General features: G+C 41.5%; 2 protein-coding genes across 2 annotated transcripts in view; one reads left to right on the top strand and one right to left on the bottom strand.

Annotated features, from left to right (window-relative positions):
- Aven (apoptosis and caspase activation inhibitor) overlaps nucleotides 1–808 on the top strand; it is a 132,294-nt gene extending 131,486 nt beyond the window's left edge. Inside the window, exon 6 of the mRNA XM_021648722.2 lies at nucleotides 340–808. Coding sequence (XP_021504397.1) covers nucleotides 340–455 — 116 coding nt within the window. The 3' untranslated portion in view covers nucleotides 456–808. The remainder of the gene's footprint in view (nucleotides 1–339) is intronic.
- Nucleotides 809–933: 125 nt separating this feature from the next.
- Nucleotides 934–14,097, bottom strand: part of Ryr3 (ryanodine receptor 3) — a 518,783-nt gene continuing 505,619 nt past the window's right edge. Inside the window, exons 94-104 of the mRNA XM_060371666.1 lie at nucleotides 13,915–14,045; nucleotides 9,799–9,841; nucleotides 9,269–9,396; nucleotides 8,899–8,959; nucleotides 8,432–8,578; nucleotides 7,887–8,021; nucleotides 6,409–6,565; nucleotides 5,100–5,164; nucleotides 4,620–4,720; nucleotides 2,604–2,655; nucleotides 934–1,758 (exon numbers count right to left, since the gene is read on the bottom strand). Coding sequence (XP_060227649.1) covers nucleotides 1,663–1,758; nucleotides 2,604–2,655; nucleotides 4,620–4,720; nucleotides 5,100–5,164; nucleotides 6,409–6,565; nucleotides 7,887–8,021; nucleotides 8,432–8,578; nucleotides 8,899–8,959; nucleotides 9,269–9,396; nucleotides 9,799–9,841; nucleotides 13,915–14,045 — 1,116 coding nt within the window. The 3' untranslated portion in view covers nucleotides 934–1,662. The remainder of the gene's footprint in view (nucleotides 1,759–2,603; nucleotides 2,656–4,619; nucleotides 4,721–5,099; nucleotides 5,165–6,408; nucleotides 6,566–7,886; nucleotides 8,022–8,431; nucleotides 8,579–8,898; nucleotides 8,960–9,268; nucleotides 9,397–9,798; nucleotides 9,842–13,914; nucleotides 14,046–14,097) is intronic.

The raw sequence follows: 14,097 nt of genomic DNA, 5'->3' as shown, positions 1-14,097 counted from the left end.
ATCATATTCAGTAACCAAGAGTCACTATGATGTTTCAACATTGCCTCAAAAGGAAAAGGACACTGAGCTACGCTGTTGGCCTTCATGTTAAAACAAACCCACAAAACTAGTGAGCAGAGAAATTCATCTTCAGTATAAATAGGAGAGCAAACTTGTAGCTTTGCTTATTTTGTTTAGATACTATTGATTGTATCTTAGGGGTACCAATAATGAGAATTTCTTGCGTGTTACATAGAAAGTAATTTGTGTTGAACTATATCCTCAAAGATACTCCAAGGAAGCCTTAACCTCAGCATTGGGACTGATGTGAGGTGGCTAATATTGCTTTTATTTCCATAGTTCCTGAAAAACCATCTATGACTGGAGAGAAAAATATGGAACCTGAGCAGCCAAGCACATCCAAAACTGTCACTGAGGAAGATCTGGAAGACTGGCTGGACAGCATGATCTCCTGAAAATGGGGATCAAGTGGGGGAAAGTGCCTGAAGCAAATGTTGGTTGCCTTCTAAGTAAGGGTGGGCTAGTTTACCAGAAACCCCATGCTAACATGTACTGTTACGCTTTCCATGGCCAACACCTACCTCTGTGTTTGATGGCATCTGAATACATGTATGAGGCTTGCTTAGGGCTTCGTTTCTGTTGTAATCTGGTTTAGTCACCTAATAGATTTTCTTAAGGACGGGATGTCACAGCTACATTTTCAGCCTCCTTCCTGTCAACACTGACAGCACATCAGGTGCTTATTAAGGTGATATAGAGAAGCAACAAGGCATGCAGTTGGTCAAAATAAACATCCTCTGGTCTCTGACTTTTCCTGTCTTCATGAAGCCCATGGGCTACTTGTTTCTCGTCCCTGACCTGAGGGCCAGGTCGCTGTGGAATAGCTGGGAGTGGCACATGACAGGAGGCAAACCATGAACTGGCACATGGTACTTTATTGCAGTGGGCACTTGATTTTATTGGAGGAGATTGACCTAAAACATGGCGGCTCCACTACTTACACAGGACTATAAAGCATCACTCAAGTTTGGTATAAGACAGATTTTTCTGAAATTTCAGTACAGTGTCTTTCTTCAAATAACAGCAGCCAACAAGCTGTCACTGAAGAAATTATGTGAATAACCTTCAAGTGCAGTTTCATAAAGTAAGACAGAAGATCAGCACAGCTGTTTAATGGAGTTGTCCTTCTGGAACACAAACATAAAAAACTTGCATAGCTATATCTAAAGAGATTTTTAAGGCACTTAATCGATATTTCAGTTTCGACAAAGTGTTTGTTTTCTATTTCCTTAGCTGCTTAAAGCTTTTCAGGCCGATTCTGGATACAGTCACTAGCAAGTACCATGGAAAAATTAGATCTCATGAGTTGAACATAGTTTTGTGTAGTTCTGCCCACCGATCGGTCCCTGGCGGGGTCCTCTTGCATGACATTCAAGACTTCACATTTCTCTGAACCCTCCCAATAAACTAGTTGCTTTTAGAACCGAGGGCTCTGCGAGCAGTCAGGTGGAGTCCTTGACACTTTGCCATCGTTATGTGTCCATTGGGCACAAAAGCCAAACTGGTTTCCAAATACAGTTTTTGTTTGTGTGTTTGTTAAAGAAGGATTCTGTTGCATTAGATGGTGACTGTCCAGAACTGTGGCTCATCTTAAACTCAGGTTTACCCGAGCTGATCTTCATATTGCTTACGAAAGCAGTCTCCAGCTGGGAAGAAGTCCCAACACCTTTCCTGGTACATCTTCCACACGTAGGATTCCTGAAACAGTGTAAACAAAGAGTACTTTGTGTTGAGACCACAATAAGCTAAACCCCAGGGTTTTGGTGTGACTGTTGTCCTGTGTGATTTCCTTTAGGCATGCTCTCACTCTATCCCCAGCCTGCTTTGTTTTGTGAGCAAGAAATCACTTCTTCCCATCATGATTGAAGGGGAGGTGAAAAACCTGTTCTCTGCCCCTTCTAGCCATACTCAATCCTGTGCCAATTGTAACGGGGGGACTAAAGAAGAATGCCAGTTGAAGGGACATTTCATGCTACCTGAGACCCGACCTAGAATCCAACTGTTTGAGCTATAAAATGTTCCTATCGATTGATGTTTGAATTTTAAGTAACTAGACTTTTCTTCCTTTGTTCTCCACCCTTTTTAGTCAGAGAATTACTTGACACAGCCACTCACTCATCCTCACTCACCTCCCCTCCACATTTCTGTTGTCACCCACATGCAGGGCCGCTCTTTCTTATGCTGTCTCTCCCACTGTCTTAATCTCCTGCTATGTTTCAGCCACCCACTTCATTTCTCATTGTCTTTTTCTCTCTACTGTCCTCCCACCTCCTGCTATTCTATAGAAAAGCAGTAAACACAATGGCTTGAAAATGTCACTGTTTGTCGGGAAGGATTACTAGGAGAACTTGGGGAAGATACCGAAATCACCATAGAATTCGCACTTCTTATCAAGTAACAAAAAAGGTGATGGGAAAAAATGCATCTAAGAGAGTAATAGCTTTAGGTATCCCTTAGTGTTCTACTCAGTTTCAAGACTTGGTAAAAGGGAAGACCCAACACACACCTATGTAGATATTAGTTAAAAGCAGTTTGTTTCTCACCTGACCCGTGTGTTCTGTTTCATCCTTGTTAATCAAATACATCAGAAAGAATCTGGGAAAAGAAGAAATGGGAGAAAGGTAGAGAGTTGTTTTTTTTTTATTTTTATTTTTTTTTAATTAAAAAAATAGCTTGGCATGTGGGACTCTCCTTTAATCCTAGCACTCAGGAGGCAGAGGCTGGCAAACCTCTGAGTTTGACGCTAGCCTGGTCTACAGAATAAGTTCTAGGAAAGCCAGGGTTTTATATATAGAGAGAGAACCAAACAAAAAAATTTAGTTATATATATATGTACCCAGCAGAGCATCAGATCTCCTGGGACTAAAGTTAGAGGCAGTTGTGAGGTGCCTGTGTGAGTGCTGGGAACTGAACCTGGGTCCTCTGCAATTCTTGCCCAAACTAGGTAACATTATCTGCTAAGATAAATTGGAAGCAGAGTTTGAAAACTAAGATGCCTTCAAGAACCAGGAAAACATTTCTAAGAATGATGGATGCTAATAAGGGGAGAGCCTTCTTAACCCTCAAAAGTTTATCATTTAAAATGATAAAAAGCTGACTCCCCTACCATAAAATTATCAGTAAGCCAGTTTACCATGTAATGAAAATTAGATTTAAATCATATGTCAAGGATGAGTTGTGGGAAATGTTGACAGTATTTACTTTGAGGTCACACCCATCTTCCAGAAGCATGGCTTTTTCATCGTGGAAAACTGGGAAAAGGCAGTGTGGTTTCATTTGCACTAAATGATCTGTATCAAAGATTTGAGTCTGTGACACACAAGTGTCCTAGGGTTCTGCACTCAGTTCATATTATACAACTTCAGAGACAGTTTCTAGAAGAACCAGTCTCATGCTCGTTAGGAAAGGTAAATATGATACTGGTAAAAGGAAGAGGAAGTTGAGAGTATCATGCAATGGTGGCAGAGCCTGAGCCCCAAACCTTGAGTTCTCACAGGGTAGTACTCTTTCATCTTAGGTCCTGGCACACAGAAACAGCTCTAACTGTTTCTTCCCTTCCCTCTACCAAGATTGAGAATTTATTTTTACCATACTGAAGATGTGGGTCAGGGAAACATTCTTCTCCTGGCACATTTAACTGGCAGGTGACCACATAGAATGTTCCAGGGTGTCATGGAAGAGAATCCCAACCTAGATAACTAACATCTAGTCTGTCATTCCCTGGTGCTGTCTGCCATAGAGCTGTGGGTTCAACTTCTGTATCTTTACTAAGAGCCCTCTTAATGAGAAATGACCATGATACTTAAGAAACTAGGGAAAGGATGTTAGTTACTAAAAAAGAAACTCAACACCAGCTTTCCCAATACTCAGCCTGTTCTAAAGAGAAAAATGCAGGAAGAGCAAGGTTAGAGGAGCAGAATATTTTCCTCCTTGAAAATCACACTCTGGAGTTTGAATAACCAGGTCATATAATTGATACACCCCATAAGCAGCAATGAATAGATAACTTGAGTGAACGCTTTGCTTTGCCCTAGGAAAGTGAAGCATCCATTTATTATTTGTTGGGGGTCAGACATTACTAACATTAAAGCATTGCCCCAGAACACCTCACTTTCATAGAATTTAATGGAATCTGTGGAACAGACAGAATGTCTGAGAACTGGCCACAGGTCATCTGACTGCCCCTCCTTGATACAGCCCAATCTTGTGATGTGGTGAGGAGAGAAAGCCTTTTAGTAAGGCGTTCACAGAGGACAGAAAGGGAAAAGGTGATGCGCCTGGACAGTAGCTGGTGATAAAAAGTGGACATTCTTGAGGATTTAAAGGTGAATTGCTGGAGATGTGAGCTGTTGAGGAATGAGACCTAGGCATGGGACAGTTCACAGTTGTTTCCAACACATCATAGAGAGACTGATACCAGCTCATATAGGCACTTGCAGATTCTTTACTGATCGTATCTACCTCTTCCAAACAGAAAGGGAGAAATAACATGAGCAGACTAAGCTTTGTGACACAGTTGTTTTGCCCTAAAGACAACATCTTTAACCACAAATACTTACAGGTAATTGGCTAAATTGTGTTCTTGCAGCGTATGTGTTTCAAAGCCATGAGGGGTTGTGTCAAAGTAGTCATTGCCAATGCCACAGATGAAGCATTTAGTCTATTAAAAAAAAAAAAAAGACAATGAAAAGCAGAAAAGGCATTAGTAGGCATACCAGTAGAATGCTGACAGTTGAATTGGGGACATGGAAAATACTTTTCTGTTTAATGATTTGGGCCACTATTTTACTCACGGTCCCACTTTCCTAGCTGAAGAAACTGTTCCCTCCCTCCAGTTATGAGAAAAGAGGCAGCAGGCATGGGAGGGCGTAGCATGGGGCATCAGTGCCCAGGGCTGATAGATTGGTGCAGAGGAAGCGAGAGGACAGGCATGGTAAGCAAACACTTCAGTAGTTTTGCCTAGGGAGGACCCTGATTAATGGTTCTGTTTATGGTTTGAGGAACCTGTTTGGGGTTGAAGTAAGTAGAAAGATCAGTACCTCCATGTCTTCTCGTACTTGTTCCTGCTGGTCTCTCAGCTCTCCAAATGCGTCAATAATAAGACCTGGAATTTTAAATACAGGTTCATCTGCACCGTGGTCTTAGGGGAGAAGTGGCAGAGGCCATTCTAACTTGTCAAAAAAGTGAATTATCAAGCTGAGCTAGTCAGTTAAAGCAAAATTAAAGGGAGAAAGAGCTGTGCTTTCAAGGGCCTGGTCCTGGCTAACCAGTTCTCACTCTGCCTCCCGGACATCAGTGCTGACAGCTGCTTGCCCTTAACTCTCATATCTGACGTGTCAGATATCCATTGATGTGTACCAGGGTCTTCCCTCATTGTCTTTGCTTTTGAGCTCTCAACACTTAAATATCAGTACCTCATTCAGCATGACTCAAACTAAATTCATCATCATCTTTCCTCCTTCAGCTCCTAGTAAGCTGTTGACTAAAATGTCAGTACCTTTCTCTGTACTCTAAAAGACAGCAAGACCAGGAGGGGACAGGAGCTCCAAAAGGAGACCAACAGAGCCAAAAACCTGAGCCCTGGAGGCCCTGCAAAGACTGATACCCTAACCAAGGACAACACATGGAGAGGACCTAAAACCCCAGCTCAGATGTAGCCCATAGACTCAGTCTCCAAGTGGGTTCCCTAATAAGGGGAGTAGTAGGGGCTGTCTCTGACCTGAACTCAGTGGCTGGTTCTTTGATCACCTCCCGCTGGGGCGGGGGAGGTGCAGCTTTGCCAGGCCACAGAGGAAGACAATGCAGCTGGCCTTGATGAGACCTGATAGGCTAGGGTCAGATAGTATGGGAGGAGGACCTCCCCTATCAGTGGAATAGGGGAGGAGCATAGGGGGGAAAGAGGGAGGGAGGGTAGGATAGGGAGGAGCTGAGGGAGGGGCACACAGCCGGCCACAAACTGAATAGACTGTAATAAATGCTATTTAAAAAAAAAAAAAAAGACAATAAGGCGATATATTTTTACAGCTCCTTCATCTCCTGCTTTCCCACCTCAGTGCCTGGGAGAACAAAGAAGAGGATAAGGCAAGCCACAGGAGACATCTAGGAAGGGATGAAGACATTATTTAGAGAGCAGAGCACTCTGGGCATGTTCTCAAGTTTCTTGGAATTGTCTGGGTGGCTCCTTTGGCTCTGTATATAGAGACAGCAAGTGCTCAATGAGGTGTTAAATTGGCAGGTTAGATGGGCTACAGAAAACTTCTTTATAAAACAAACACTTGATGGATGTAGAGAAGCAAAACAAACTGGATTTTCTCAATCCAGATCCTACATAATGGTTGACAACCATACCTTGAATGATGGCCAGCAAGATGACAATGACAAAGAAGAAGAAGGTAATATCAAAGACGATGCGATACATTTCATAAGGGTCACCAGCAGGGTCTTCAATTTCATCACCAATGCCGCCACCTGCCCTCACTCCCACATACATGTGGAAGAGGTAGCACTAGGGAAGATGGTAGTGGCAGTTCAGGTGAAAGTGCACGGCTCTCCAGGAGCATCTTCATTTTGTGCACTAAAGATCTAAGCATGACAGTCCTAAACTGGGAACAGGCAGGGGTCTTTACTGACGCTGGCCTCTCCTGTCCTCTGCACCCCGTGTGCTGCCTACCAAGATGGAAAGTCTTCCATTTTTGAAAACCTGCTTTGAATTGTGTTGCATATAATAAAAGGCTGTTACAACCCAATGAGTATGGCATATGCCAGCTGTCAGCATTGCCTTGTTGAACTGCAAGAGTGCCAGCCTGAGTTCTAGGCTCTTTCTACTTCTCCTTTATTCCATGTCTGTTTGCCAGGGTTGAGCATCTCTAACCTGAAATTAGAATGTTTTAAAACATAAACTGAACAAATGCTGCCATGATACCTCAGGTAAAAAAAAACAAAAACAAAAACAAAACAAACAACTGACCTTATATAATGGGTCATAGTCAAAGTATAAACATTCTAAATACACTATGAAAAATTACTTTCAGACTTTGGGTGTAAAATATGTAGGGAACAGATGAATTTTACGTTTAGGTTTTGGTCGTAATTTTAAAACAGTATATACGGAGATATCTTCCAAAAGGAAGAACTTCTGGTCCCGAGAATTTTAGATAAGGACGAGTCACCACACTCAACCTGCTACTGCCTTTTTTTTTTTTTTTTCATATGTGTCTGTACTCTGAGCACTGCTTCATCCAGACAGGCACCATCATCTTTTACCTGTTTATAGAGAAATGCTGCTCACAGACTTATACCTAGCATGTCTTTCCCTGAAATTAGGACATGATAACCCCCAGAAGATGCTGCTGCTGTGTCTACCGTGTGTGTTAGCCCCAGCTGTGCCGTTAATCCCTCTAGGGCCTAACAGGGACCCCCACACATCTGGCACACACCCCCTATCTTTCTGTGCCATGTTCTTCAGCCTTTGGTATCTATTTTGAAAGGAGCTCAGTGGATGGCTAAAATGAGAGTCTGGTCCTTGGAACTTCATTCCCAGTTTTCAGAAAAGAAAACTGAAGATTTGCTGCCATGAAATTTAGATGTGCTCACTCACAGCCCATCTAATCTTCATCCCAGAGTGAGAGAAGTGCTGGTACCCGTTAGCTCCCACAGAATGAGGACACCCACTCCCATCACCTCTATCTCCCCACGACACTTCCCTCTTTTGGACAAATGGCATCTAGTCTCTATTCTGCTCAAATGCCACAGCTGTTTGTCTGCCGGCACCCCTGTGGCTCTTCTCTTCCAAAGAGGCTCTGTGACCATGGCTGGTAGGTGCTCACCGTCATCATGTCATCACACTTCATATCTGGCTCATCATCATCTTCGCTTTTGTTGTAGAACTTGCGGAAGAAGTTGAAAGCCACCACAGTATAGAGGTAGACAACCACAGCCAGGAGGCCAACAGTCAGAACCAGCTGAGGGCGAGAGGACAGATGTAGAGGAGTGGAATTTCAACCCTGGCAGGCTCGTGGGGCCTCAGTAGTAAGGGAGACAGTGATGTGTTTTGACCATGGGTAGAGAACAGGCTGGCCACATAAGACCAGGCTTATCAGGAGAAAAGAGTTCATGGGTGGAGTGTTCAGGGCTGAATTGTGTCCTCCCTGTAATTTAAGTGTGGAATCCTAAGCACTAGTACCTCAGGATGTGACTATTTGGAGACAGTGTTTAGTGAAGGTAAGTTATAACAAGGCTGTTATTAGTTCAAATGTTTGGCCAAGAAAGAAGCTTTACACACTATGACAAAATTCTTCCTGACATATGCCAGCATACTACCTTTTTTTTTTCTTTTCCATACATTCTGTTCCAAGTCATATAAACCCAATACCTGTTTGCCATTGTGAGTTACAGATGATAGGATTGTCCTCAAGGTCTTAAAGCCCATTGCAATATCCAACAGATGAGCAGCAAAGAAGAAGTTGTTGTAGTGGCCCAGAACAGACATGGTTGTGTACCAGGCAAGGTAAAGAAAAGACTGTAGAAATGGGAAAAAATGGCAACTTTTCAGGCATTGATTATATGGGTGGGATCATTAAACTGCCTTTCCTTCATTTGGGGGAACAATATGAAGAAAAGAGGGCATAGGTACTGGGATGCTGTAAGTTGTCCCAAAGTTTTCCAGTGGAGACCAATTCATGTTACACAAGGCACCCTCAGCACTTCTCAGGCTTGTGACCCATGATTACCCATGTAGGCTGTGCAATAAAGTTCAGGGCTTGCTTATTCCTGCAGCATCCAATGAGATCCCTGACTTGGGGCACAAGATCTTGTTTTTTTTTCTGGTACTATACTTACGTTGTCAGTGAAAACCACCCCCAGCTTCCAAATATGGTACTTCATGTCGATGGAACTTAGCCTAAAGAGGGACAATAATTTCATAACTTAATAAATGTCAATGGTAGTTAAGTGTGTAATAAAGGGGAAATATCCTCAGGTTAATAACATAAACACAGCTTTAACTTTTTTCAAGTTATATGGCTTTCCCCAAGATAAAGAATGGTTTGAATCATGCACCCAGAAACCTTAATCTTTGGGCTCTTTGGGGCATAAGAATTGACTGGCCATGAAATCCTTTAAGGCAGTTCTTTCCCAATTTGTAAAATAAATAAAATAAAATAAAATAAAAATTCTTTGCCACATGGACTTAAACTCCTCAGATATGTACCATGACACTAGAGATGCTGCCTCTGCTTTGGTCTCTTCTACTGGGCTAAAGTCAAGGGCATTTTTGTCCAAACCCAAAAGTTCAGCGATGCGTTCTGCTCCATAGAGATCTCCATACTTGTTGATCACCTAAAGCAGAAAAATGAGAGGGTGAGCTGTGGCTACATACCACCACACAACTGTTCTCTAGCCTTGCGGTCTTTGGAGCTTTGTTCCTTTCTGAGATACCTGACAGGAAAAGGAAAAAGTAACCCCTAGAGGAAACTAAAGAGATAGTGCCAGTTAGGTGAAAACTTCTTTTTAAGCTGGTGTCTACATGGAGGGGAAAAAAAAAGCCTAATATGAAGAAAGCAGCACAGATTATGTGCAGGTGCCAATGGCAGATGGGTATAAAAGCCAAGTGGAATGCCCACATATGCAAACTCTTTTTCTACTGAGTCTCCTCCAGACACCATCCATAAGCCTGACGTCACATTTACTCATATGAAGAGTGTAGGTACCTCACCCCTCCCCAACCCAGACAAGGCATACCTTTCTCTTCACAAACTTGTCCCAGTAGTTATTAGGAAAAGATCTGAAAATGAAGATGAAAAGGAAAGGTTAATTAACTTCAAGGCAAACACATCAAGAAACTTTCCAGTCTGAATGTTTGGATCTGTGATCTCTTGGATTTCTGTCATGCTCACTAAAGAATCCAAGCCTTGACTGTAGTTCAGAGTCATCCCAGGGCTCTGTATAGTTTCTCTGCTTCATATCACCTCTGAGACCCTTGGAAAGCCACTGTGCAGTCTCTATGTCAGAAGTATGGTTAAGAACAAGCAGTCATGACGACAGACTAGCAAGAAACATATGTTCTTGGTTTATTTGTTTATTTTGAAAACTCATTCTGCTTTGCATAGTCCTTACTCCCCTACCCTGGTGTCACATTCATGGACAAGTCTCTACCACAGGTACACTGAGTCACCTCTGCTGGGCCTTCAAGGGCAAAAATACAGCTGTTTCTTGACCCTTCCCTGAATCCCAATGGAAGGCAGAAACTTAAGCCAGGAGGAAATGAATGTGTGCTTCCCATTCCATGACTGGCAGTGCCTGAGGAAGGGGAGCAGGATGGGTTGTCCTGAGATATATAGAAAAGTATTCTTACATCACAGTTTTCCATCCCTAAGGTGCTTTGGTTAACTTATACAGAGATTTCACGGACCCCATGATTCTCTACTCCTCATCACCATATCCTCCTGTGGTACCTGCTTCCTTCAGGATTTAGATTCCTTTCTTCTAGAGGTGGCATCTTATTCCATGACATCCAGCCTCCCCAGAGACATGTTTCTCTGCCTGGAATTTTTTTTGTAGTTTTATTCCAAGTTTTTTTTTTTTTCCCCTTCTCATTAAAATAAAGAGGGGGAAAAAAAACCCAAACAAAAAACTGCCATACTTGGGAATGTTAGCAAAATTGTTTAAAATGTGTTGTTTCTAGCTAGAATGAGCAGACCCTTCCTGGGAGGATTTCTCATAGGGCAGCCACTGGAGCAGAACCAGCCCTTAATGTGTGAATTCCTACTGTTTTCCTAGTTTGCATCATTCTTTGTGGCTTTGAGTCACACAGCAGTCTCCTGTTATATGTAGACCACCAGTTTGTGATAAGAAATTGAAGATTTGCTTCCATCCGAAAGGGTTGGCAGTCTTGAGGGTAAAAAGTTTTCTCACAGGTTTGTTTTGGTTGCTGCTAAAATTGTTTAGTTATCTTAATCATCTATTTCCAATTAAAAATAAATCTTGGCATTGTAGAATGAAATGCTAATAGATGTATTTTTAAGACAAAAATTATTTTTATACATTGCTACTTGATTTTTTTATGTATGACATTTAAAATCCACAAGAATAAAAACCAAGCCAATTTCCTCTCCCACCTTGGTATCTTTCCCTTCCCTCCCCTGTTTTGTTCTCTTTTTTTAGGTAGGGTTTCAGCCATTGTGTAGCCCTGGCTATCATCAAACTCACTACATAGACAAGGCTAGTTCAAACTTAAAGTATATTAAACTGTGTTTGTCTCTCAGTTTTTCTCTTAACCCAGCTGTCATTCAAATGATTTTTGAGGTTATTTTATATTTGTTTATAAAGCTTTACAACACAATAACTGAGTAGTTATTACTCTTTAACCCTCTAAGCTAATCTGGTTTCCTCCCAGCATACATCCCAGAGATACTTGCCCTCTGTAGCTTTTCATGATCCAGCTTCTCTCCTGATGTCACCTGGACCTCTCTCTTCAATGAATCTCCTACTTCCTCCTCTAACTCCTCCTTCCCTGGCTGGCAGGAAGTCCTGTTCTCTCCCTTGCTCAATGATTGGCAGTAAGCTGCCTTATTGGCATATCAGGGGACAATTGGGGAGCAATGTTTATACAACATTGAGACAGGAGATTCTCAGAACAAGGATTACAACTAGCTATGAGGGGTACAGAAATCAGCATTTGAATTATATAATAACCTTATACTTACAAAAGTGATACTCATTTCTGCTTCTAAGTGTTGGGAGTCCTGAGTAGACTACTCCACAATAAATGCTAAAGGGCTCTCTGGAAGACTATTTCATGGTCATGACCTTATCTTGGTCTCAGAATTTTGAGTGTTTACAGTCAATTTTACATGTCTACATTAGGGCTAAGGTCAAGAAGTTCCTTGAAGGTAGAACATAGATTTTTACTTGGTTACGTTCTTTAAAATATGGCCTACAGAACAGACTTGCAGGAAAAAAGTACATAAGAGAATATGCTGAAATCCTTAGCTTCTTTAGTTATTGGGGAATGTAAAATGAGGTGTCATTGCACCTCTACCAGATCACCAAAATTACCTGACACTAACAAGTGCTGGCAAACAGGTAGAAAAGGAGACACTCTCTCTATAGCACTGTTTAAAATATATACTGGAACAAGCATTTTCTATATCCCACCTTTGAGCAAATTCCCTTCGAAGGTAAGAAAGAGCTCTTTCACTTGTGCACAGATAAAAGGATTTTATGGTAGTGCTGTTTGTAATAGCAGGAACTAGAACCATCTGAAATATATGCAGTCAGGAGAATGGATCAATAGTTTCTTGTATATGGAAAATGTTACAGTTTGGAGGACAACTTGTCAACACGGGTGACTTCTCACCAAGGATCAGAAACAAAAAATAATGATGAATGAAAGATTTTCTGCCAGTATAACTTACATAGTATGACAATTCCATGTGACCTGAGTTCAGAATATTTAAAATCAAGTAATGTGTTTGGAACAAGGCACAGGCTAAAATGTAAGTTAAAGCAAGACAATGAGTCCATAAGCAATAGCACTAATAACTAATTAGGAATTAATGTCATTAACCACTAATGGATATCAGGGAATATGTTAATTGGGGTTGGGTAAACACGATGGTGATATACAGACTATCATGAGGTTGGGAGGATAACACAGGACTTTCAAGCTTGCAACAGTATTGTAGTTTTAATCTCTCTGGTATGTTACTCTATTAAAACACACCCACATATTTTATAGGTCAGTGTGTGTGTGTGTGTGTGTGTGTGTGTGTGTACTTCACAATATAAAAACAGGAAAACTCAGAGTGGGTAATAGACACCAAGATTCAGTAATTCTATGTAACACAGTAGGACAGATACTAGCCTACAACAAATAGTTATCAATTCAGAATAACTAGAGAAAATGTAAAGGTGTTTAGTACCAGAAGTGATAATACATGGAAATGCCGACTACCCTGATTTGATAATATACATTGCATACATGTGCTGAATTACAGCACTTTCTCTCTAAAATAACCAAGTATTGCATTATGTGTCATTTAAATTTTAATTTATTACTAAATTTTAAGGAAAAAAGGCACCTATGCACGATATGTGGCTGAGAAAGGCTAATGACAGAATGGCCCCATCCCATGATGCCTTTGCTGTCAGGAAAAGTCAGCTTTTACAAGAGTTGCTCTACTTGTCTGTGGATTTTCCTGCTCACAAATAAGAAACTCTGGCCAATCTCTTTCTTGGACCACTGCAGTGCATTGGTCTCAGTGTCTTGGGTAAGTGCTAGACACAGAACTGCCCTTGTTACTAGTGTTTTCACACTGTATCACATTGTCGCAGACTCACATGCTCTGGATGATCACACAGAACACTTCTCGAAGTATTAAACTATTTGATATCATTCAAAATGTCTGTAATTTAATGGCAGAAGATGAGAAAAATATACTTAAACTGCCTTTGTTGTTTGTCCTTATTTGAGGAAATGGGCAGGATTTCTGCAGGCAGGGACAAAAGGACGTGTTTTATTGCTCATATTATTTCCCCCAAAGCCTTCCCTTCCTAGAGGCTGATGAGTTTGCTTGCTCCTATATAAACCTGCCTCTCAGTTTTCTTAATCATCTTTGACCAGGAAGTAATTCTCCTGGAATCAGGATCCTATCTAATACGTGTACCTTAATTGGAACAACTAAGAGTTTTAACACAGTTGCCTTTGCTAATGTGTTCACTCCTATTTCTCTCACTACAATAATTTATTTCGCCACTTTCATAATTGTAAATTTATTAGTATTAGAGCATGCCATTTGCCCATGGTGATGACCCAGACACATTTGCTCTTATAGGATTGGAGTAAGGGGCACTTACGGTGTGTTGATCACCAAGCGGTCCCACTGCCCCTTAATGTCATCTTCAGATGGCTGCTCGGTGATATACAAACCATCAAACTCTAGCTTCCTGGCAATTTCCTTCTCCCTTTTGAATACCACCAAAGGTACCTACAGATGAGAAGACATACATTACCTAAAGGTTGTGTCTAATGCGCCTTTT

This window comes from Meriones unguiculatus, chromosome 18 (genome assembly GCF_030254825.1).
Source record: "Meriones unguiculatus strain TT.TT164.6M chromosome 18, Bangor_MerUng_6.1, whole genome shotgun sequence".
In the NCBI taxonomy this organism is placed as follows: domain Eukaryota; kingdom Metazoa; phylum Chordata; class Mammalia; order Rodentia; family Muridae; genus Meriones; species Meriones unguiculatus.
The sequence above is the reverse complement of the archived record's forward strand: the minus strand, read 5'-3'. Positions and strand labels throughout refer to the sequence as shown.